Below are 23817 nucleotides of genomic sequence, written 5' to 3' on the forward strand. Positions count from 1 at the left end.
CTCAGCCCAGCCCCTGAGCTGGTCGCTGCCACTTGTGTGAAATCCACCTTTCATCGCGCGTCCCTGTCACACAGGATTGAGAAGTGGTTCGTTTCTGTTTGCAGTCAGCTCATAAGGCACCCACTTACAGAGCTTTTTCAACTTTCCAGTCTGTTTCAAGTGCCGAATCACCACAGAAAGGTCGACAGCGAGTTCTTCGGCAATTTCTTGTGTGGCTGTGGAGCAGTGGCCTCGCTGACCCTCTCAGTGGGCTGTGGTCAGCCTCCGCTGGCCGCCCACTGGGCTCCTTGTCTTCATGGCTCTTGTCTCCTTTGCAAGACTTCCTGATCCACCCCTGCGCTGTCTGTTAGCAGTTCCTGGGCCAAGTGTGTCGTTAATGTTGCGAGTTGTCTCTGCTGCTTACAATCCATTTTGAAATTGAATAAGAGAATTATCTGATTTTATTTTTTGTCTAACATTTTGTTAGCAGTAAGTCATTAGCAAAAAAAAAAGTAAATTGAGACATGCACATTAAAATGATGAATAACATAACCACATTTAATGTATTCCAGTATCAAATGGCAAAGTTCAACATTGCAAAACTGCAGCTACTTTTGCACCAACCTAATTCCACCACCGCATCTACAAATTGGCAAATGCTTTCAAAAAGATGTAGCAGAACTCTTATCTTTGGAAGAAAATGACTTAGATTATCTAACCTTTTCTAAGGCACCTCAGTATTTATCCTGCAAGGCTGTTGGATAAATTAAGAGTAACATACCAAGCCCAGTTGGTGCTGGGTAAATGAAACCAACGTGTTTAGTCTGCATTACCTCTAGATTGTTTTAACAGTAAAGATCTAGCAAGAAGAAAAACTACCAAAAAAGGCAAAAGAAAGTAATGAATGCAGCAGTGTTGGTGGTTGTTTTAATATTGTTTATTAGCACAGTAACAAATGCAGACGTAAGTAGTCCACAACATAGAACCAATCCACTGAGCAACTCCCACTCCACGCCTGACAGTTAACAGCTTAAGGTATTTTACTACAGGTTTTCAAAAGTCCTGATTCAAACCTCTCTCTCTTCACAATAAAGTAGATTGGCATTTAAAATAAAATACATAACTACTCATTTTCTATATTGGTGTCATAGCCACGTGTCCATTTTATATATGAGATAACAGTCTCTAAAAGCTATTAAATATCAATGTTCCCTTTCAAAGAGGGAAAACAAATTCCAATTTTTCAAAACAAAAGTGTGTAGTCTTGGAAGGACTTTATATAAATGGCCATGTGTAACCTGTACGAAATTAAGCTGTTTTAAATTTACAGTCTACAAGCAACTGAACCCAAATGTCTATTCTTCTCTGTACTGCATTTCAGCTAATATTGCAGAACTAACGAGTTTTTAAAAGTTGCTATTACCAATTCTGTCTACTGTAGCAAGATACCTTAAGTTACAACAAAATCTTAGGAAATAAGACTGAATAATATCTGTTATAGAAATACCCTACTCTTTACCAACGCCCACCCTCCCCCACCCCTTCAGAACCATAAGCAGCTCTCTCTGTGACAGACAGACAATGTAAAGCGCTGTGAGGGCCCGGTTTAGGTAGCGTATCGCTTGGTCCACTGTCGGGCCATTCTGTCATGTTCTGCTCTGTTGGTCATATACTGAGTGGCAATACTGCCCACCAAGGGGTCGGCTGGAAGAGAAGAACGGACATTACTTTGAGGAAAGGAAAAGGACGTTTAATCTTAGCCAGTAGGTCAGTGAGAGCCTGGAAGAGTGCTGACAGGTGGTTGTGATCAAGCCAGTCCACCATTCTGGACACCTTTCCTTCTAGGCTTTCCTTCCCCCACAGCCACCCCACACTGGAGGGTTTGCTCCTCCGTGTCAGGGTCTGGGAGGCTCCTGGCCCCGACTCCCGGAACAGCCAGCTCCGTTCACAGGACCTTCTTCTGCTCGATGGCACCAGGGTCTTCACCCTGAACACGGTGAGGCCATCGAGGCCATCGCAACATAAAACTGTCTACACCGTTTACCCAGAAAGGGCCAGAGCTGCCAGGTCAAAGCCTGCACTTTCAGTTAAGCAGTGCTCCTGTAAAACCTAGACCGAATCTTTAGTCATTAAATATGTATTTGGCTTATCTAGAAAAAAATAAGAGGAAATGAAGGTTCAGAAACCACCAGTCTGGCAATCACCAAGTATACAGCAGGGAACCACTGTTCAGTCAGGGGCAGCTGCTGAGTGGACCTGCAGGCAGAGGGCAGGTCAGGGGCGGTGACCCAACACTCACAAGAGAACTGCATGGGAAATATGCAAAAGCAAAATAAAAGTAAATAAAGGAGGGCATGATTAAAGATGTAAAAACCTAAGGCAATCTGATGGGAAGTCTGCGGTTTAAAACACCTTGTTCCTAGAGACATCAACTAATGGTGAAGCGGCTCCGTGTTTCAACCAGTAGACGGAACCCTTGATTAGAAGTTTCTTTGAAAAACAATTTTTTCTCCTTTGAAAGCTTGTACAAAAATAAAATCAGAAGTTTAGAAAATCTTAGTTTAAATAGAAAAAACCACCATTTCCCAAGTGAGGAGGAATAAAACAAGGTAAACAACCAGTAAGCTTACCAGGATTACAGTCTGTGAGAAGTGAACAGATAGAAAGAAGGACTTTAGAAATGGTTAGTGCTGGGCTCCAATTATCTTTCAAAATGTCCAAGCAAATAACTCCTTGACTGTTAATATTACAGTGATAGATTCTTGTCCGAAATGTAACCTAAAAAAATAAGGTAGTATTAAATGAAATTTAAACAGCAAACAATGAAACTTTTTACTAAAAAAACTTTTCAATTAAATGGCTCTAATTAAAACTTTTAAAGAAATAGACATTGGTTAAAAAAAAAAAAAGTGAATAAAGTAACCGATTAATTTAAAAAGGCCAGTGAGTGTTAGACTATTTAATAAAATTGAGATTAGAAAGTATTCATGGATACAATCTCAGGGATTTTCAATCTCATTTAAAAAGGAATTGCCAACAAAAAGCAAGGTAACTTCAATTTTTCCTTTTTTTCCTCTTAAACTATAGTTTATTTACAATTTTGTGTTTATATATGCTTTTCAGCAAAGTGACTCAATTATATATACATACACACACACACACACATATATATATTTTAAATATTCTTTTCCATTATGGTTTATCCCAGAAGGCTGTATATAGTTCCCTGTATGTTTCTTGAATTCATCTTTAGCAATTTTAATGTAAATATTTTCCTAACGTTTTAGAGTTTGGATAGCTAGTCATTTGCTGACCTCTTGTGTTAGCTGGTAGAACTACATGGTCTCAAAGCTAACTTCAGCACCTAATTCAAACATCGCAGTGGGTACATGAAGACAAACAGCTTAGCAGTTATCACACACCTAAAAGGCTGAAAAATGGATCAGCAGATGCGGTTTGTTTCTGCTCGTTTCTGACCTTCACATCAGATCCTGCAGCAGTCTTGCCGGACTACGTCACTGAATTCCCTTTAACAGGTTCCGGGGGTGGAGCCAGGAACGGGTAAGGACCACAGCAGCAGACAAAGCACCATCAGCCACAGAGCCTGGGCTGTTTAGTCTGGTCTCTTAACTTTCACTCGTGAAACACACCGCATCATTCTAGAGCGAACCTAGCCTGTAACCGTACCACCTTCTGAATGTGACAGGACCGTCAGCCAGCCCTGGCGGCGGCACCCGCACCCCTCCCCAGCACTGCGCCTGCCCGACTCTGAAGCAGGCCCCGAGACTGCCAGCGGGCAGGGACTGGGCAGCTCCCCCAGGAGGAGAGTCTGAAGGCCCGGAGGGGAGCCCGAGGCCTGGTCGGTAGGAGCGTCTCCAGCTGCCTCGCACTTCAGGAATCTGCACGTCATCCTCGCCCGGGGCCACGCTAACAGTCCCTGCACTATTCCTGTGCGCAGACTTTTCCTGATGAGTGGAAAATAGGAGATTACTTACGGGGGTGCTGTGTTACTATAAATAGCAGGATTTTAAGCCCCATGGAAAGACACTTTCTTAGAAACGGTCTTTGCCAGATGAGGCAGTCAACCCAAAGACGTGTTTTACGTATGTTCATATGTACTTAGAGATTAGTCAGGATCTGCTTTTTGTGGTTAAAACCCCCGTTTTAAAAAAGCCGGATTCATCTCTCATAGGAATATCTGAACGTCAGCGTCAGTCAGGGGAGCGCCTTACCTTTGGAGGCTTGAAGGGGTACTCCGGTGTGAATGTGATATCGAGGAAGAACACGCCGCCCTCGTACACGGAGCCCGGGGGCCCGAGGATGGTGGACCTCCACTCGTAGATGTTGTCGCCTTTGGGACCAGCGCTGCGGAGCAACACACCCGCGGTGAGAGGGTGCCCGGCGGTGCACCCCGTGAGGGCAGGCGCTTCGGCCCGCTCCCGTCAGCGCGGGGCGCCCTCCACCTCCCCGTTAGCGCCGGCCGCTCTCCGCAGAGCACAGGCGCCCGCCTCCCAGACCCGCGAGTGCAGGCCTCCATCGGGCCTCCGGCCAGGAACACGGGGAGGGGTGCGAAGCCTCCAAACCGGCTGGGAAGGAGCCAGAAACCCTCTCCTCCAGGCACCGTAGGAGACGCAAACTACACTTTTTTTTTTTTGGTTAAGTGCTCAGTGGGATATACTTTATTTATTTTTTCATTTATTTATATTAGTTGGAGGCTAATTACAATACTGTAGTGGTTTTTGCCATACACTGACATGAATCAGCCATGGGTATCCATGTGTTCCCCATCCTGATCCCCCCTCCCACCCCCCTTCTCCATCCCATCCCTCTGGGTCTTCCCAGTGCACCAGCCCTGAGCACTTGTCTCATGCACCCAACCTGGGCTGGCGATCTGTTTCACACTTGATAATATACATGTTTCATGACAAAACCCACTGAAATGTTGTGAAGTAATTAGCCTCCAACTAAAAAAATATATATATATACATGTTTCAATGCTATTCTCTCAGATCATCCCACCCTCGCCTTCTCCCATAGAGTCTTAAAAGTCTGTTCTATACATCTGTGACAGAAAGTCTTGCATACAGGGTTATCGTTACCATCTTTCTAAATTCCATATATATGCGTTAGTATACTTTATTGGTGTTTTTCTTTCTGGCTTACTTCACTCTGTATAATGGGCTCCAGTTTCATCCACCTCATTAGAACTGACTCAAATGTATTCTTTTTAACAGCTGAGTAATACTCCATTGTGTATATGTACCACAGCTTTCTTATCCATTCATCTGCTGATGGATAACTAGGTTGCTTCCATGTCCTGGCTACTAGCAGCAGCACTTAAAAGAGAGCAACACCTCTCAGCACACAGAGCTCTTCACAGCCGCCTCACCTCTGGTGAAAGCGTCATTTCTGACCCTCTGATGCGGGGCTCTTCCCCCCGTTTCTCCATAATCTTAAACAGAAAGGAGTCCCACAGATGGCAGTTCTCCGAACAGCATAAACCATGTATGGGAGGGCAGGGGACACAACGACCCAGTTGCAAGTCGTTCGGTTTCGTCCCAGCATGAATCCAATTCCACAAGCAGCCCTCCACACACCAGAGCACTCCTGGTTACACGCGGTCACGCCGGGATACCTTCTCCATGGCCCTGTCGGATCGGCACCTCTTAGTCAGGCACATGAATAAACAAAAACCGAAAGCTTAACACAGGTGTCCAAACAGCAAGTGTAACATTCTGGTGTTTAGAAAAGATGAGGAGTTTGGGAGTCAGTTTGGTTCCTGAAGTAAAAGACCTTCCCACAGCACAGGGATGACATGGGCAACGCTGTGGAGGGGTTAACACGCATGTTTTCATTTCAGAGTCTCAAACCTAACTATTAACTGCTGCTTTGAGGACAGTAAAGTGTGTTAGCCAAACACCAAAAAAGTTCTTCACTTGGAGACTTGCAGATCCAGTCAACACACAAAAGACTTTCTACAAAGCAGGCCAAACTCTTTCAGACAAACGTTCTGTGTGAACTGGACTCGTTCACTCACACACGTGCTGACAGCTCATACACCAGGCAGATGCTGAATGCCGGGGGTTCCCATAATGAACAAGATGAGAACTGCTTGTCTTCATCTTGCCCTCTGTTAACTGGTTCGAGGCGGGGTTCAATTCCTTTTAAGAGAAACAGATGAAGAGGAAGGGAGATGAGAAGAAAAGGAAAAGTGAAAGCCGTCTTGTTGCCCCATACTTTCCCCAAAGTCACTGGAGATTTTTTCTTTCAGTCTGGAGTCTGACTATACAGTGGAAGTGACAAATAGATTTAAGGGACTAAATCTGATAGAGTACCTGATGAACTATGGATGGAGGTACATGACATTGTACAGGAGACAGGGATCAAGACCATCCCCAAGAAAATAGAATGCAAAAAAGCAAAATGGCTGTCTGAGGAGGCCTTACAAATAGCTGTGAAAAGAAGAGAAGGGAAAAGCAAAGGAGAAAAGGAAAGATATTCCCATTTGAATGCAGAGTTCCAAAGAAGAGCAAGGAGAGATAAGAAAGCCTTCTTCAGTGATCAATGCAAAGAAATAGAGGAAAACAACAGAATGGGAAAGACGAGAGATCTCTTCAAGAAAAGTAGAGATACCAAGGGAACATTTCATGCAAAGATGGGCTCAATAAAGGACAGAAATGGTATGAACCTAACAGAAGATATTAAGAAGAGGTGGCAAGAATACACAGAAGAACTGTACAAAAAAGATCTTCACGACCCAGATAACCACGATGGTGTGATCACCCACCTAGAGCCAGACATCCTGGAATGCGAAGTCAAGTGGGCCTTAGAAAGCATCACTACGAACAAAGCTAGTGGAGGTGACGGAATTCCAGTTGAGCTATTTCAAACCCTGAAAGATGATGCTGTGAAAGTGCTGCACTCAATGTGCCAGCAAATTTGGAAAACTCCTCAGTGGCCACAGGACTAGAAAAGGTCAGTTTTCATTCCAATCCCAAAGAAAGGCAATGCCAAGGAATGCTCAGACTACCGCACAATTGCACTCATCTCACACGCTAGTAAAGTAATGCTCAAAATTCTCCAACCCAGGCTTCAGCAATACATGAACCGTGAGCTTCCAGATGTTCAAGCTGGTTTTAGAAAAGGCAGAGGAACCAGAGATCAAATTGCCAACATCCGCTGGATCATAGAAAAAGCAAGAGAGTTCCAGAAAAACATCTATTTCTGCTTTATTGACTATGCCAAAGCTTTTGACTGTGTGGATCACAATAAACTGTGTAAAATTCTGAAAGAGATGGGAACAGCAGACCACCTTACCTGTCTCTTGAGAAACCTGTATGCAGGTCAGGAAGCAACAGTTAGAACTGGACATGGAACACCAGACTGGTTCCAAATAGGAAAAGGAGCACGTCAAGTCTGTATATTGTCACCCTGCTTATTTAACTTCTATGCAGAGTACATCATGAGAAACGCTGGGCTGGAGGAAGCACAAGCTGGAATCAAGACTGCCAGGAGAAATATCAATAACCTCAGATATGCAGATGACAGCAACCTTATGGCAGAAAGTGAAGAACTAAAAAGCCTCTTGATGAAAGTGAAAGAGCAGAGTAAAAAAGTTGGCTTAAAGCTCAACATTCAGACAACTAACATCATGGCATCTGGTCCCATCACTTCATGGCAAATAGATGGGGAAACAGTGGAAACAGTGGCTGGCTTTATTTTTCTGGGCTCCAAAATCACTGCAGATGGTGATTGCAGCCATGGAATTAAAAGACACTTACTCCTTGGAAGGAAAGTTATGACCAACATAGACAGCATCTTAAAAAGCAGAGACATTACTTTGCCAACAAAAGTCCATCTCGTCAAGGCTATGGTTTTTCCAGTGGTCATGTATGGATGTCAGAGTTGGACTATAAAGAAGGCTGAGCACCGAAGAACTGATGCTTTTGAACTGTGGTGTTGGAGAAGACTCTTGAGAGTCCCTTGGACTGCAAGGAGATCCAACCTAAAGGAGATCAGTCCTGGGTGTTCATTGGAAGGACTGATGTTGAAGCTGAAACTCCAATACTTTGGCCACCTGATGTGAAGAGCTGACTCATTTGAAAAGACCCTGATGCTGGGAGGGATTGAGGGCAGGAGGAGAAGGGGACGACAGAGGATGAGATGGTTGGATGGCATCACCGACTTGATGGACATGGGTTTGGGTAGACTCCAGGAGCTGGTGATGGACAGGGAGGCCTGGCGTGCTGCAGTCCATGGGGTCGCAAAGAGTTGCACACGACTGAGTGACTGAACTGAACTGGAGTTTGGAGAAGAAACAGGAGTAACAGAGGCTAGGGAAACACGCTTGTGAAAGAAAAGAAAGAAGCTGGGGAAGAAAGCACGGTGCGGCCTTAAAGAAAGGAGCAAACCGGGACCAAGGACAGGGCGCCGTGGGGAGGGTCAGGGCCCACCTGGTCAAGCGGCAGAGAGTCCAGACCCTGAACTGGGCACTTATGAGCTGGGTGACCTTGAGCAAGTTACCAGCTTAGACTCCCCACCTCACGGCAACATTCCGAGAACTCAGCACTCCCGGGAAGGCGGTGCTGCTGACTACCTCTGCAGAGCAACAGGTCACAGCGATCGCTCCTTCAACGGCAGCGGTCACCTCCGTTACTAATGGCCTGAGGAGGACCACTGGCGCACACAGGATGGCCCCATCGTGCTTCCCTGTGGTGGACAGTCCCAAGAACTATTAAAAACCTGTTTTACACTGGACACGCATGGAAAAATAGACTGTTTAGTTAACACCATCTCTAAGATTAAGTCACACATATATGCAGACACCATCTTTGAGTTTAAAAAAAGAAAAGATGACTTCCGATTCTGCAAGATGTCTGACCACAGCCATCACAAGCTGGGATGCAAGGAGTGCCCTTGGCCGGCGCGCTCTCTGGAGACACGTGGTAACCCCTCCGCGGGAAGGGCTACGACTGACCGCTGCTCCATATCCTGAGATGAGCACTGGTCCTCAGGCGTCTTAAGTTGGCCGCCTGCCTACAGGTTTGCAGAAAGTCTACAGATCCTGGCTGGCGCAGTGATGACCCCTGTCTAAGCAGATGGAGAGGACACTGACACAGAGGCAGCAGCTAAGAAGACAAACCACCCTCTCTTATCAAGTTCACAATATCTAAGACGTGAAGGCGAAAGGTGGCCTTCACTGTAAACCCCTTCTCACAGATGAGAGGCATGAGCAGAAGCAAGGCCGTCCAAAGCACTGCCGCGCCAGCCGCTCGCTCAGCCTACCCGCCCCTGTGGCCCGTGGGCTGCAGCCCCCAGGCTCCTCTGTCCGAGGGGTTTCCCAGGCAAGAATCCTGGAGTGGGAATGTCCTTCTCCAGGTGCATAAGGAGCCATACTGTTTTCCTCACAGTCAGCTTAGTGATGCTAAGAGACCGAGAAAAAAATAACGATAAAGTCAGTTAGTCCCACGCTGGTGGGAATATGCTGGCAAAGGCCCAATCCTGCTGGGACCTTAATAGAGAAAAAAGATAGAAGCACAGTGGTCTAACAACATGCCACTACCAGATTTTATGACTGGAAAGAAAATTGGTGGCTTGTAAATTTCATCACCACAATCATCTGCAGAACTTTAAAAATGACAGATTCCTGACCTTCATGCCAGGGCTACTGTTGAGCTTAGCCCATCCAGAAGGGGAACCAAGACTCTACATATTTAAAGAGCTCTTCTGGTGACCTCAGAGCAGGTGCTTTCCATCTGGGACCCCCGGTACAGGTCACTAGGAGGACGACAACCATCCAGAACGTAAGCATCAACAGTTCACAGCTTGTCACCTGTGATACAGACTGCTGCCTGTTTGTAAGCAGCTTTCGGTTTGGGTGTAAACTCTTCTGACAGTTCAGAAAAATGTATGGAGAGACAGAGTTTGAGGGCTTCCCTGGTGGTCCAGTGGTTAAGACTCCATTCGTTCAACTCAGGGGACCTGGGTTCGATCCCTGGTCAGGGAACTAGATCCCACATGCTGCAACTAAGACTGGTGTAGCCTAATCAATATCTTACAGAGTTTCAAGTATGTAACATAAGCTGGACGTATATGGGAAGAGCAACTGTTTAATTAACTTTGTCTCTATACTAAGAAAATGGGAGAATGAAGGTGGGTTATATGAAAAACAGTCTAAGTGAGGTAGTATCAAAAGTAGTTGAAATCACGAAGCATAAACAGGAGCTTTGGAAAAGACTCAACAGCATAGATGCCTAACCTGTGGGTCCTCAACCAGGGGCTTGGGAATTACTGTGAAGCGTCTGAGAATCTGCTGGGAAGACCAAGCAACACTGCCTGTTACTGAGTGAAGTCACAGCTTTCTATCATGTGCATTTTCTTGATCACAGAGCAAAAACTATGGTAAGGGGCCTGTAATACTTTTTGCCTTTTTCCCTCTTTCTAACTCTCACTTTCTAGAAAAAGGATCCTACTGGTCTAGAAGGCGGTGAGTAGACAGACCCATGGCAAAATTTGAGGGCGGACGCTTCCAGCTCTCAGAAAGTGAGACTGTTCAGGGGAAGTGTCCCCGAATGCCCCACCCACTCCCTTCCTCCATAAAATGACTGACTGGTTTACCTCCTCAGGACAGCACACGCCTTCACCAGCCTCCCGTCCCCTCCCTGTAACAGAAGACAGTTTCGGTTGCACAATAAGAAATGTAACCCCAGTTTTGAACACCAATTCAAGTATACAAATCAGTCTAAGGCCTTAGAAGGGATGAAAGTTCTGAACTGGGAAATGGGAGGTTGAATTTAAGGGATTAAGGGAAGACAGGAATACCACCACAACATGCGTCCCTACTTGGTGACTGCAATCTCCGCAAGTGGCTGAGACTCTGCCTTTCAGATTCTGTTAAACTCAGGTTTATCTGTAACACAAACACTTTTCAAAATAAAAGCGCAAGGTAACTCCCTGGATGTCCAGTGGTCAGGACTCCTTGATTTCACTGCCAAGGGCCCAGCTTCAATCTCTGATTGCGGTACTAAGACCCTGCAAACCATGCAACGTGGCCAGGGAAAGACAAAAGTGTAATAGTTTTTGTTTCGTATAAACTCTTACACAAGACCAAAGGAAAGAACTGTGACCTAAATTCTGTTTTTTCCCCTTCTGGTCAAAGTAAACACAGCTTTAGGGCTTCCCTGGTGGCTCAGTGGTAAAGAATCCAGCTGTCGGTGCAGGAGACACAGGTTCAATCCCTGACTCAGAGACCCCACATGCTGCGGAGCAACCAAGCCCGAGGCCACGACGACGGAGCCCGCACCCCAGCGCCCAGGACCAACAGCGCCCGAGCCCAGGCACTGCACCGTGGGAGCCCGCGCCCTGCAGCCCGGCGCGCAGACAGCAACAGACACACTGCCAGAAAAGCGAGAGGAACTCTCCGTTTGACGCAGCTTTCTCATTTCTGCAGTGGTTTCTGAGGTCACGCGGATCCATCAGGGCACAGACGGGGGCGGGCAGGACCCCCGCCTTCCCGAAGCGCGGGGTAGCGCAGCCACAGGCCCACACCTCACCAGCGCGGACCTGGGAGCCACAGAGCAAAGGCGATCAGTTGACGTAACTTCCGTGTAACACATACGGTCCTAATGTGAACAGTGCAGACCTTACCAATACAAGTCATTTAAGGTGTAATCCTAAGAAATGAATAGAACCAATTTTTAAAACCTGTCATCAGAGCAGCCTTACTACAGAATCTGATGTGCTCTCTGGATTGACTTTTCCAAGAAAACCACACATGTGAATGTTTAAACTTCATTTCAAATGAAACAAAATTTTACTTTCACTTTAAGATGTTTTTCTTGGTCCTCACCCATGCCCACACTCAGTATTAATTTATTACAGATTCTTCTACTTTGACAGTTAAGAAATCAACGTTGCACTTCAGTTTTCAAAAGGTATCACTATTTTCTTACAAACAGCATCCTGAAAGCAAGGCAAATATTACAATCAATTTTTAGAATTTTTATTGGGAGAGATGATCCCTGCTTACAAACACAGAAATCCCTAATTGAGATGCTATTTTAGACATAATCCTGAAAGACTTAGTTACCTGGTCTCACACCCTAGGAAACAGTGAGGGATGTGAGGCTAGGGGGACAGAGAGTCAACCATCGTGCAGCAGACAGGCGTCCAGGCAGCCGGGCGTGAGGGGGACACGGGGCAGGCTGTCAGGAGGGGCCTGGGACACGCGGCTCGTTCTTCCCAGAAGTCCCCACGGATCCCGGTGTCGTCCCACAGGACGGTGACCCGGGGCAACCACACCCCCAGGAAACTCCAAGACTGGACGGGCTGGTCCCTGTCTCTTCTCTTCCCTGACAGAGCAACGAGTCCCGGACACAGTGTCCTGGGTGCGGCTGCCGCCACAGAGGCCCCGCGGCCCACACCACAGGAGCCTTGGAGCCGAGCTCTCTCTGGGAGACGCTCCGTCTGAGCAGGGTTCTGCACGTCGCAGCTGGGACGGGAGCGTGCGCGTCAGTGGGAAAGAGAACCGCGTCCGTCTGAAGCCCCACGTGCTGTCAGACGCCACCACCATCCCCGATCGCTGTTCTGCTGCGTGGTGCCTTGCACACAGAAAGCAGGCGAAATGCGATCCAGATGCTGTTACCATTGAATGCTGGACTTGCAGGAGTTCCCTGGCGGTCTAGTGGTTAGGATTTGCTGCTTTCACTGCCACGGCCTGGGTTCCATTCCTGGTTGGAGAATTGAGATCCCAAAAGGTGCACCCCCCCCAGCCCAAAAAATGTAGATTTACACACACCCCAGTGTTCTATAGACCCCGGCTACTCAAAATGTGGTCCCTGAACAAAAGCAACATCAGTATCCCCTGGCTGTTTGTTAGAAAAGCAGACTCTGAGGCTCCACCCCAGACCTACGGCATTAGAATCTGCATCTTAACACAGTCCCCAAACGATGTCTGAGCACATCAGTCTGAGAAGGCGGCTGTGGAGGACACAAATGGCAACGCTTATCAACTCCACTTTCCAATCATCTGTAACAGATTCAAAGGACCAGTTGTGTTACCTAGGTCTCTCCACCTGTACTTGGCAGTAAAAAACAAATATCAACCCTGGTGATGCTTAACTCTGTTCAGTCTGTAAAATCAATAATCAAACACAGAACTGAGAAAGTGCTTACAGGAAGAGACCTGCAATCAAATCTATGTTCCCTACAAACATACGACTCAAAGTCCATTCTTAATATACTCTTTTGCTAAGAAAGTCAAGATGAATATGAGAGAATAGCAGGAATCTTTTCTCAATTGACCAGAGGGACTCCTTGTCCCCCACAATCACTGCCCAATACACATCAGTCCAGGGAATGAAAGCAACCTTCTTGGTGACAGCTACTGAACACATCCAGAGGAATTTTTTAAAGACAGACCCCAAATCCATGCTGTTCTGGTGCCCCTGCAGAAAACAGTAACGGTCGAGACGCAGGGCACCCGGCTGAGCTCCTCGCGGGCAGACACGGCGGAGCTGCATGGTGTGCCCTTCAGCACCGTCCCTCGGGAGGAGCTTCCAGACCAAGGGCCCACCTGAAGGACTGCCCAGAAGAGCGGGGTCCACGCAGGAGCTCACGTCTGTGTACCCAGGCAGTCACTCTGGAACAGCGAGTCCCAGCAGGGGGCACACTGTCCCACACAGGAAGGCGAACCAACTCAGACAGACATACATGGAAAACAACACAGTCCACGTCCACCAGGGGAGGGGCCTTCCCACAAAGCCCCCGAGGCTGGCTGCACCAGCAGAGGACAGAAACCTCCTGTCTTCTGCAGGAGGGCAGATAGCCTGTCACAGGCACTCATGACACGCTCTACACGAAGCATGTGGCTGACCTGAGGCCTGTGGAAGCTGGAGAGCTCATTTCTGAAACGTGTTTCCAATCAGAAAAGACTTATCTGTGGATTACTTAAACTGCTACAAGCTACGTGGGTGCACAACCTCTCTCACATCAGACTCTAGGTCTCTAGAGAGTAATTTCCCACATACTGTAAAGGTTTGTAGGCCTGATAGCAATTAACATTGAATTAGCTGGTCTAAATATGTACCACTCTTCAGGATTATATGACAATGTTTCCAAGTTAGATGAAATAACAAAACCCCACAAAAGCTCAATCTTGCCCAACTAGCCACCAGCTGTAGTTTTATCTTACACGTTACTGCTTTAGGAAAAAGAAACAATCCAGTCCTTCTGGAAATTCCCATTCCAATATTGAAAAAAATTAGAGAGACATCTAGTAAGGACACAATTTTTAAAAGAAAACTAGTTTAAGACAATTTGAAAGAGACTCCAGCACAGATACTGAAAGAATTGCAGACCTAAGAAATTATGGTCCTCAGGGGTGGCTGAGTCCAAAGAGAGTTTTTAGTTAACTGAGCCCAGAATCGGGCATTAACCTCCGAACTACTGAGTAAAGAGTGAGGGTAGGCAGCGAGCACGTGAAATGACAAACTAGTCCCAAACAAAGGGCCTAAAAAAAGCACGTTGCGGGGCTGGGGGGGGGCAGGAGGGGAACATTGGAAGGATTACAGAGAATTAAAAGATTGGCACGCCCCGTGTCTCAGAGGCCACGTTCCTATACGGTGTTGAACAGGTAGCAATTCAGGATTAAGCTGGACCAGACAATAGCTCTTTGCTGCAGGAACCAGACAAGCCTGATTTAGAACAATTCTAATTTTTTTTGTTTTTCCCAGAGAAATAAGAGAAATGGTCTGGGCAGGTCAGGCGCTCAGGCATTACCCCTCTGTTCCCACTAAGGAGCCAGAGCCAGGGCATCAGCGTGGAGTCTGGCTGAGTCCTGCGTTTTCAGGCGCAGCGTTTACAGCAGCATCGATAAACCTGCTCTTCCAGGGAGGACTCCCGACCCCTGAACCACAGGAGTGTCAACTGTGGGGGCCCACTTACCCATCGATTTTTTCCAATAGATACATTGGAATCTATTTTCCAATAGATACAATAGAAATTTTGGGAGGATCTCTAACAATCTGAAAAAACTCACAGCCTAATTGCATAGCCTAGAAATATAAAAAAATTAAGAAACAGGTATGTCATGAAGGCATAAAACAAATGTAGGTATATATACAATAGGCTTCCCAGGCGCTAGTGGTTAAGAACTCCCCTGTCAATGCTGGAAAATGTAAGGGACGTGGGTTCAATCTCTGGATCAGGAAGATCCCCTGGAGGAGGAAATGGCAACCCACTCCAGTGTTCTTCCCTAGAGAATCCTGTGGACAGAGGAGCCTGGCGGGCTACAGTCCAGAGGGTCGCGAAGAGTCAGACATGACTGAGAAACTTGTATGTATATATGTATTATATGTATGACTGAGCATACATACAATATACAAAATATGTGTTAATCAATGGTTGTTATCGGTAAGGATTCCGGTCAACAGCAGGCTGTTAGACGTTTTGGGAGGAGTCCTAAGGTGCACTTGGGACCCCAATCCCTGCACTGTTCAGGGGCTACTGTAACTAGAAACGAATGGCTAGTTGGGCTCTCCCCGGGCCAGCTGAGCACAGCCAGCTTGTCCACGGAGACAATAACCGTCCTGCAAGTCACTGAGAAGCAGCTGGTGGAGACAGAGCCTCCTGTTTATAGAGTTCGGGGGGGTGGGGTGGGGGGTAAGGCACACCTCTTAATATGTGCACCCTCCACACATTCAGTGCTGACCCTCCCACATTCAGGGCCACAGGGAGAAGCTACTTACTTGCAGGACACCAACATTCTCAAAAAAGAACTTCCTGGGCTCTACTCAGTTCCAAGAGAAGACTCTAGAACACACTCTGGCTACAGAGCCCTCACTGAGGTTCCCCGCCACTCACACCAGCCGTCTGCGCTGCCTCCACGCTGCAGGCGGGCGAGCAGGGCGCCGTGGGCAGGGGGCCCAAGGCCCACCCTCGCCTGTCCAGAGTCAACGAAGACCTGCCTCAACTGTCTTGCGGCAGCGGACTTTCTGGGTCACTTACCATGTGGGGTGCATTCTACAATTATTTTAATTGTATTGTTTGATAAAGCTTTTATTTAATAATTAAAATTTTTCACTGCCCTTGAACGTATTCCAGTTTGGATCGTCTGTGGTTGACCCGCACAGAGGGGATCTGAGACCGCAGGCCCGCACCGGCTCACCGGCCAGGCTCCCGCTTCCTCTCCTCCCGCGCCCCCCAGGCTCTGAGGAAACGCCCCACACAGGTGCTGCGCGTCCTCGGTCCAGCCCCTACCGCCTCCCTCAGCACAAACCCAGGGGATCGGGAGGACACACGCGCCTTCAGCTCGAGCCGGCTCTGACACCACCAGGGAAAGACGAGACGAGCAGTGTCCCGAGTCCTCACAGGTCAGCACCATCTGCAGCCCTGAACCACCATCTGCCTCCTCCCCTCTGCACCGCCAGGCTTTCCCGAGAGGCTGATCTGAGGACAATCAGTGCAGAAGCAGAGAATAACCCAGCTATTTCCTTAAGTCTGACACTGGAGGAATCTGCGAATATGTAAAACAGTGCCACTCATCTAGGTTTTTTGGATTTAGAAAATCAGAGTTACATGCTAACATGTCCTATGTTATTTCTAAATGAACTATTTTTTTTAAATGTTTCAGCTCTAATCTTGAATGCAGTAAAAATCCATAATTATTGGCCATATAAACAAAAGCTCTTGCTTATAATAATTTTTAAAGGTATAACGAGGTCCTGAAACTTTTTTAAAAACTTGACAACTGCTGGGGAAATTATTTTAAAATCATATTAACACAACTGGCTAACCATTAGAACAAGTGTTTGACCCTTACTTTCATCAGCTATTTAAAACAAACAGAACCTCAAAACCTTAAAAGTGTGAACAGGAACTGGAAGAAAATATGCGTGAGGGTTTTCTACCTGAGGGTGGGGACATGTCAGGCCAAGCCCTGCACAGGGGCCGCCGGCGCCTCGTCCGGGTCAGCCCCCCGCAGCCGGCATTCCTCCTCGTGACTGTTACAGGCGGGTGCGGCGGATGCCCCCTGCAGCGAGCTCACCGCACAGACCCGCGGACACTCCTCCCGCAGGCGTCTGGTTCCCACCCCTCTGAGTGTGGACCAGGGGCAGCCTGCGGGACTCCCCAAGCCAGGGCCTTTGTACAGGGGGTCCTGCCCTCCCCCGCTGCCGTCTGACCGTGGCAGAGACCCTGTGCAGAGATCGCATGGCCCGGCCCTCGGCCCCTGACGGGTGGTGGAGGTGGTTTTGCGCCCTTCAGGCAGGAACAAATAGCTGGGACACCTTCCGACGGCCGCCTCACCACGGGCTAACAGCTCGGGGGGACGCGTCCCCTGAGACTCTCACCTGCTGGGCACTGGCCAGGAGGTGTCCTCTGTGGACAGCCCTTCCCTCCCAGGCTGACTCCCACCTCTCCCCGCGTTCCTAACACTACAGAAACGGCTTGTATTCCAATTCTCCAGGGTCTCCTTCGCGGGGAACCAAAGCTGAAATACCAACGAAGTTACACAGGGAAAGACGAACAGATGTCGTGACAGAAAAACTGAAGACCCTCCAGACAAAGAAGTCATGAAGAGTTCATCAGAGGGCGGTGCGCAGAGCCACAGTGCAAGACACAGGGCGAGTACCTCGACTCTGGGAAAATGTTGAGAGTGCACAGGCACATCTCAAAAGAAACCCACGTGGCCAATAAACAGATTCTCAATCTTATTTAGACTCAAGGAAATGCAAATTAAACGGGAGGCACCTGTAAGGACTGGCAAGAACTCAAACAACTGACAGTCTTCCGTGTTAACTGCATGAGGAACAGGCCCTCTCTTCCATTGTCGTGGGACAGGGAACCAGCAGTCCTTTCAGACTGTGATTAGATGCAACATGTTCGAATGTAAACCCAGGATACCCTCTGACACAGAAATCCTGCTTCTCAGAAATTCACCTAAGGAATGATTGGACACGTGCACATGGCCATAGTATCAGGATATTTATAAGAACCTTATGTATGATAGAAAAATATTTGTAATGAACTAAATTATCACCAGGAGAGAGGTTAGAGACAGCATGGTACAACCGTATAAAGGTACACCCCGCAGCTCTTAAATGAGAGGAAGCACGCATCCTGCACACGACTGAAAGAAACCCAGTGTAGTGTTAACTGAAAAGGCAGGTTCTGTAACAGTGTCTAAAACAATCTCATTTTTGTAAGACACACCATACAGCCAAACTATAACAGTAGTTATACCTGAAGGATGAGGCAGGGGATTTACCTTCTCCTTCAAACAGATCTAAATCACTGGGATTTAAAAAAACAATCGTGTAACTTTCATAATAACATGTGTTACCATTTTAGAAAGAGTAGACGGAATGGAATCAAACCCACTGAGTAAGAGAGAAAGCATCAGAGAAGGTGAGTAACGTGGTGACCCCAGGTAAACAGGGTTTCTGAGGAGAGAACCAGCGCTTTCAGCATTCAGGGGGTGGGGGTACTCAATCTGGGCTACGGAAGCCCAGTTTCATAGACTGTGGTTTGGAACAGTCACCAAGGGGTGGAGAAGAGGTTCTGACAAGTTCATTCCTGTGCCAAAACCCAAATACGTTTTCCTTGGGGACCCCGACTCGCTGCATCTGTGGGTGACGACGTGGAACGGTCTTTCACAGGAAGTGACTGTGGCTGCTGCCACCTCCAGCCCTGTGACGAGGCCTCCTGACGCTCAGCACGGAGCCTGGGGAAGCCTGGGACTCTCCCCATTCAGCCCGGGGCTCCTTCCAGCTGCCTTCCCCACCCTGTATCCGCCGTGTGGAGCAGAGAGAAGGCTCAGTGTGAACCAAGGAGGCTCCAAGAGCAGGAGCGAATCCTTTTCAAATCAAGGCAGGGGGACCTGACAGGCCACTCAGCAGACACGTTAAAAACACCGACTGTCACTTAAGACGATCTGCTCATGTCACCTAAACACCTATCTAAACACTCAATTCAGCTGAAGAGTCCAAAACATGGAAGACTTGGAAGCAGGTGAATTTAATTTTATGTAATGTTATGCCTCAATAAAGTAGACAACAATTTCTCCAAGGATAATAAGCGAAATAAACTTTGAATTCAATTCTCCAGGATTTATTAGGGAGTAGTGTGTTCTGACCTAACATATGCACATTTAAAATATCATTCCAAGAACCAACAGAAATCAAAAGCAGAACAACACCCAACATTTGCGGAGGAACATACCATTTCCATAGTTCTTCCATAAACTTTGAATTCTCTGATCTTCACTGAAATCTTTTGTATCAGGAAAAGTCCTATTACCTCCATTTTAAAGATCAGGAAACAGATTCCAGAGGTGAAGCAATGTGCCTGAATGACGGAGTCCTAAAGGGGAAAGTCCCAGCTCTGGAAAATGCAGTCTAGGCTTTCCTGCTAAAATATGTTTCCTACTATGTATTTTCTTTCCACTATAATCCATAGAGCTTCTAATAAAATCACCTGCCTCCAGACTCACACCACTTTCATTTAATCACACTTACCAGTCTGCCTCTGCTACCTAATTATCTCATTTCTCTTCCACATTTGGATGGAGACTGGAATTAAACAGGAACAAGAAAATCTTGTGATCTGCTAAGAGGTATTATTAAAATTTCTTAAAAAACTGATTCACTTTATTTGCAGAAATGAATTAACTGAAAATACATACACCCCACACAGTACATACTTCTTGTGGAGGACAGGGGGTTTTGCAAACAATGTGACAAGTCCACAAATGGTAAGAATCCCCAGTTTAAAGAAAACCGAAGATGGTTTGGAGAAACGAGCATCAGTTCAACTGAATAACAGTCTAAATGTTATGCTCCTTACTGCAAAGAGAAAAAAGAAACACAATTCTTCAGGTGGAAATAGAAAAAAAACCCCAAAACACTAAAAAGCAGGTGTATTAGCACATGACACCTATTTTTGCAGCTGAGAAGTGAGTTTGATCCCAGGAGCTCAGATCCACTCCGGCTTCCGGCGGCCCCAGGGGGCTGGCAAGCACTGAAGCGACCTGCGACGAGACGCAGGGCAGCCCCGCCTGGGGCACAAGGTCCCCCTGCGCGGCTCTGGGAAGCGGGCCTCTGAGGCCTTCCGTTCCCTCCCTCTGCACTGCCACTCAGAGCCACCAGGAGATCACAGGGCAGCAGGCGAGCAGAGCTATCTACTGCACTGGGGGAGGCGCCGGCTTCTTTCTGGGTCCCAGCTGGTCAGGGGGAACGGGGGAAGGTTGCTGGTATCTGCGAAGGGCTGAGAGACTGCATGAGCGAGGCTGCGCCCTACACGTCCAAGACAGGGCTGGGGGGGCCTCCGGCTCCTTTCTCATTGCAGAATCTCATCGCCGGATCCGTCCTGCTGCCTACACCCACCCTCCTGGCTGAGCACAGAGACACCAGCTTTCTCGGGGTCAGGTGCTGCAGCAGCTGCGGAGGAGGCCCAGGTGTGGTGTCCACATGTGACATCTCACAGCTGCCAGAGGCGCGCGCGGCCAGTGCTGGGGCTGGTGAGCAGACCCAGGGCTCTCCCCGGGGCCGCTGGCCAGCCACCATTCTGGTTCCCAAATCGCCACAAGCAGCGCACACACATGTACCACATGCTAACATCAGTCGTTCAACACCGAAGGGCATTCTCCCCGAACAGAAAAGGGTCCTAACAAAAATGTCAGCTGGGGACTTCCAATTTTACATGGGATAAACTTTCAGAGAACTAACTACTGAAAGACATGCCTACCCAGGATGAAGTTTTAGAGAAAAGATCAAAAGGCAAGAGAAGTTCTGATGAAGAGCAAAGGAGACATCTGCTGCAAGCCCAGGGCTCAGAGCACGACGCAGCTGAGCGCCCAGCATGTGGCTGGAAAGGAAGGCTGAAGACTCAGAGACAAACGTGGAAAATGAAACACCCAGACCTAGCGTGAATACTGGACAGAGGAGGGAAATGACCGTCTCGGAGCACATGCATGAAGATGGCAGCGTGAACACGTGCGCTGGAGGCTCCTCCTCCAGGCGCCACCTGCACAAGAGCAAGGAGATTTTCCAAAAAGGCAAAAACCTTCAAAGATGGGACAGACAGGAAAGGAGACGATAACAAGGGGAAGCTGGAAGGCGAACAGACCAGTGGTCAAGGATGTGCCATCCAGGACTGATTCCCACACGCTGTCACAAGAGAGTTCAAATCATGCCCAATGACCCCAGAGATGTGGACTATCAGACCATGTCCACTCCCTGAAGACCTGGAGTCTGAGTGCCTGGGGCAGCGTCAGGCGAGGTGGGAAGAGCTGGCTCAGAGTGCACACGCATGAGCCGCACCCCAGGGCCGTCTGTGAGGCCGCTGCTGAGCCGGGCAGCGCCGTCCCCGCCCAGACGGTCACCCCAAGGGCCCAGGCCGCATGTGCCAGCGCCTGAGACCGATGCTCAGCCGACCCGCAGGCCACCCCCACAGCAGCAGTAGCCAGCTCTCCCCCGCCTCTGAGTCAGAACAGAACTGGGCCTGGACCGCAGCCTCCAGAGCCCAGCAGCCCCCTCACTGCAGAACAAGCGCGTGCTCTTCTGGGCTGCCGACACTGCGGTCATCTGTCACACGGGACAGAAACCCCACGAGCTGGGGGTCCACATTCTGGAGAGGTTAAAACTGAGGGTGCTCTGAAGCCGGGTCGTAGCCTAGCCGAGGGCGTCCACACACCCTGGATGCCCCGGAGACCCCAACCCTCCTCCCTGGCACCAGGGGAGCACAGATGGCCCAGGAGGACCCCCATCACTGACCCCAGGGCTCGCCTCAGGAACTGTGACCGAGGCAGGCTCCTCCAACACGGCCAACAAAAAGCAAGACAGACAGGGAGAGGGACAACCAGAGAACAGAAAAATCACAAAGCCCAGAGTAAACTGACCACCAACATCCAGAGACACAGAAGATGCTGCACCCAGCAAAAAAGAACACGGCTAAGATGAAGCCACTGGGAGAAGATGGCGGTGGGGGGGCGTACGGGTGAAGGTGGTCCGGCAGCACAGACCTCAACAGTAAACGAGCCACAGGGCGTCAAGGACAGCAGGGCGACCATGGTTACCAGCTCTGTACAGCTGAGAGCTGCTGGGAGAGCAGCCTCTGAAGGTTCTCGCTCCTCTGTGCGGTGGTGGATGCTACCCAAACCTAGTGTAGTAACCATTATGCAGTGGACACATCTATCTGTCCAAGCTGGAGACCTGAATTCCATCCCTGGTTGGGAAGATCCCCTGGAGAAGGAAATGGCAACCAGCTCTAGTCTTCTTTGCCCAGAGAATCCCCATGGACAGAGGAGCCTGGTGGGCTACAGTCCATGGGGTCGCAAAGAGACTCTACGTACCAACTAAACAGCAACCTAAAAACAGGGAGGTAAACAGCAAAACAACCAACTCAAAAAAGCGTGGGTAGCTGCCTCTGGGCCTTCCCAGCAGTGCAGAGTCTGCCTGCCGAGGCAGGAGACTGGGTCTGACCCCTGGCTGGGGAGAGCCCTGGAGGAGGCATGGCGACCCACCCCAGTGTCCTCGCCTGTGAGTCCCACGGACAGAGGAGCCCCGAGGGCCGCAGTCCCCGGGGGCACACAGAGTCGGACACGACTGAGCACACAGGCAGCTGCCTCTGGAGAGCAAAGAGGGGAAAGTTGCTGGAACAGGTGTTCCTTTGAAACAAACCTTAAAGAAATATTAGATTCTTTAAACTATGTTGGTGTATAGTTTTAATAAAAACAAAAACCAAGAAAAGATGGAAAGGGAAAACAAAGTTAACATTTTAAAACCATGTGATACAAGCCTCTTTTTACCAATTCAAGTTCTTCCAAGTACAAGAGGGTATAGCTATTTTTCCAAGGGATCATCCACTTAGCTCCCAGAAAACAAGCATAAAATACTGGCCTAAGAGCACGCATTCCAGCTTAATGCACACTGCGCCACTACAGTGCACCATAAACTGGCTACGGAAACTGAGAGCCGGAGCGGACATGGAGCGGCAGCTCGTCCCAGAGAGAGCTGGGGAGGTTTGCAGGGACGGGCCATGAGTCATGCGTGGAGGGCCAACAGGCTTCTTCCAGGGGAAGCAGTGACTGAACAGAGGTGACGGGCGTCTCCTGCAGCAATGTAGGTGAAAATGGAACTGGAGAAACAAGGAGAACAGATCACAGAGAGCCTTAAATGCCTAGCAAGCTGTTTAGATTTTAATGGCTTTGTACTGCCTACGGGAGTACAGTGAAGACACAGTCACAGTTTTAAGAAGTGGAAAACCCCAAACAGTAAAAACATCAACCCATTCAGAAACTGGAAACTACATATTCAACCTTCAATGAACAGAGCAGAGAGCTTAATTAAGAGGCGATGGAAACCGAACAACATGGATTAGAGCAGGCACAGTGAGAACAGAACTGTCCCTGGGAAAATCACAGCTACTTCACAGTAGCAACCCCGAAGGGTCATCAACAGAGCACAGAGCCTCGGCTACCACACACACGCGAACCCACGCTGCCTCCCCAGCGCGCCCAGCCTCCTCTTCAGCACAAATCCCAGTGCCTGCCCCGGCACATGCAGGTGCATCATTATTCTATCTGCTAAAAAACGAAATGCTGAGTTTAGGTATATAATCTAGCATGCTTCATACAGTAACATTTCAGAAAACTATATACCCTGATTTTAGCTCAGAATGTCATTAGATATATGCTTGATTTATTTGTTTGCTATTATATGCAATAGTTAAAATATATAAACATGTTATTGTCTATGTTTATTTCAAGAAGTTAAAAATATCAGGTTTTGCTTCATGTTGAGATTTGACAGAAAACAGCAAAATTCTGTAAAGCACTTATCC

At 48.3% G+C, this 23817-nt stretch overlaps 1 protein-coding gene across 1 annotated transcript in view; it reads right to left on the reverse strand.

Moving 5' to 3' along the window:
- Nucleotides 1-894: 894 nt before the first annotated feature.
- UBE2E1 (ubiquitin conjugating enzyme E2 E1) overlaps nucleotides 895-23817 on the reverse strand; it is a 66085-nt gene continuing 43162 nt past the window's right edge. Inside the window, exons 4-6 of the mRNA XM_043454269.1 lie at nucleotides 4212-4344; nucleotides 2610-2757; nucleotides 895-1683 (exon numbers count right to left, since the gene is read on the reverse strand). Coding sequence (XP_043310204.1) covers nucleotides 1586-1683; nucleotides 2610-2757; nucleotides 4212-4344 — 379 coding nt within the window. The 3' untranslated portion in view covers nucleotides 895-1585. The remainder of the gene's footprint in view (nucleotides 1684-2609; nucleotides 2758-4211; nucleotides 4345-23817) is intronic.

This window comes from Cervus canadensis, chromosome 31 (genome assembly GCF_019320065.1).
Source record: "Cervus canadensis isolate Bull #8, Minnesota chromosome 31, ASM1932006v1, whole genome shotgun sequence".
NCBI lineage: Eukaryota > Metazoa > Chordata > Mammalia > Artiodactyla > Cervidae > Cervus > Cervus canadensis.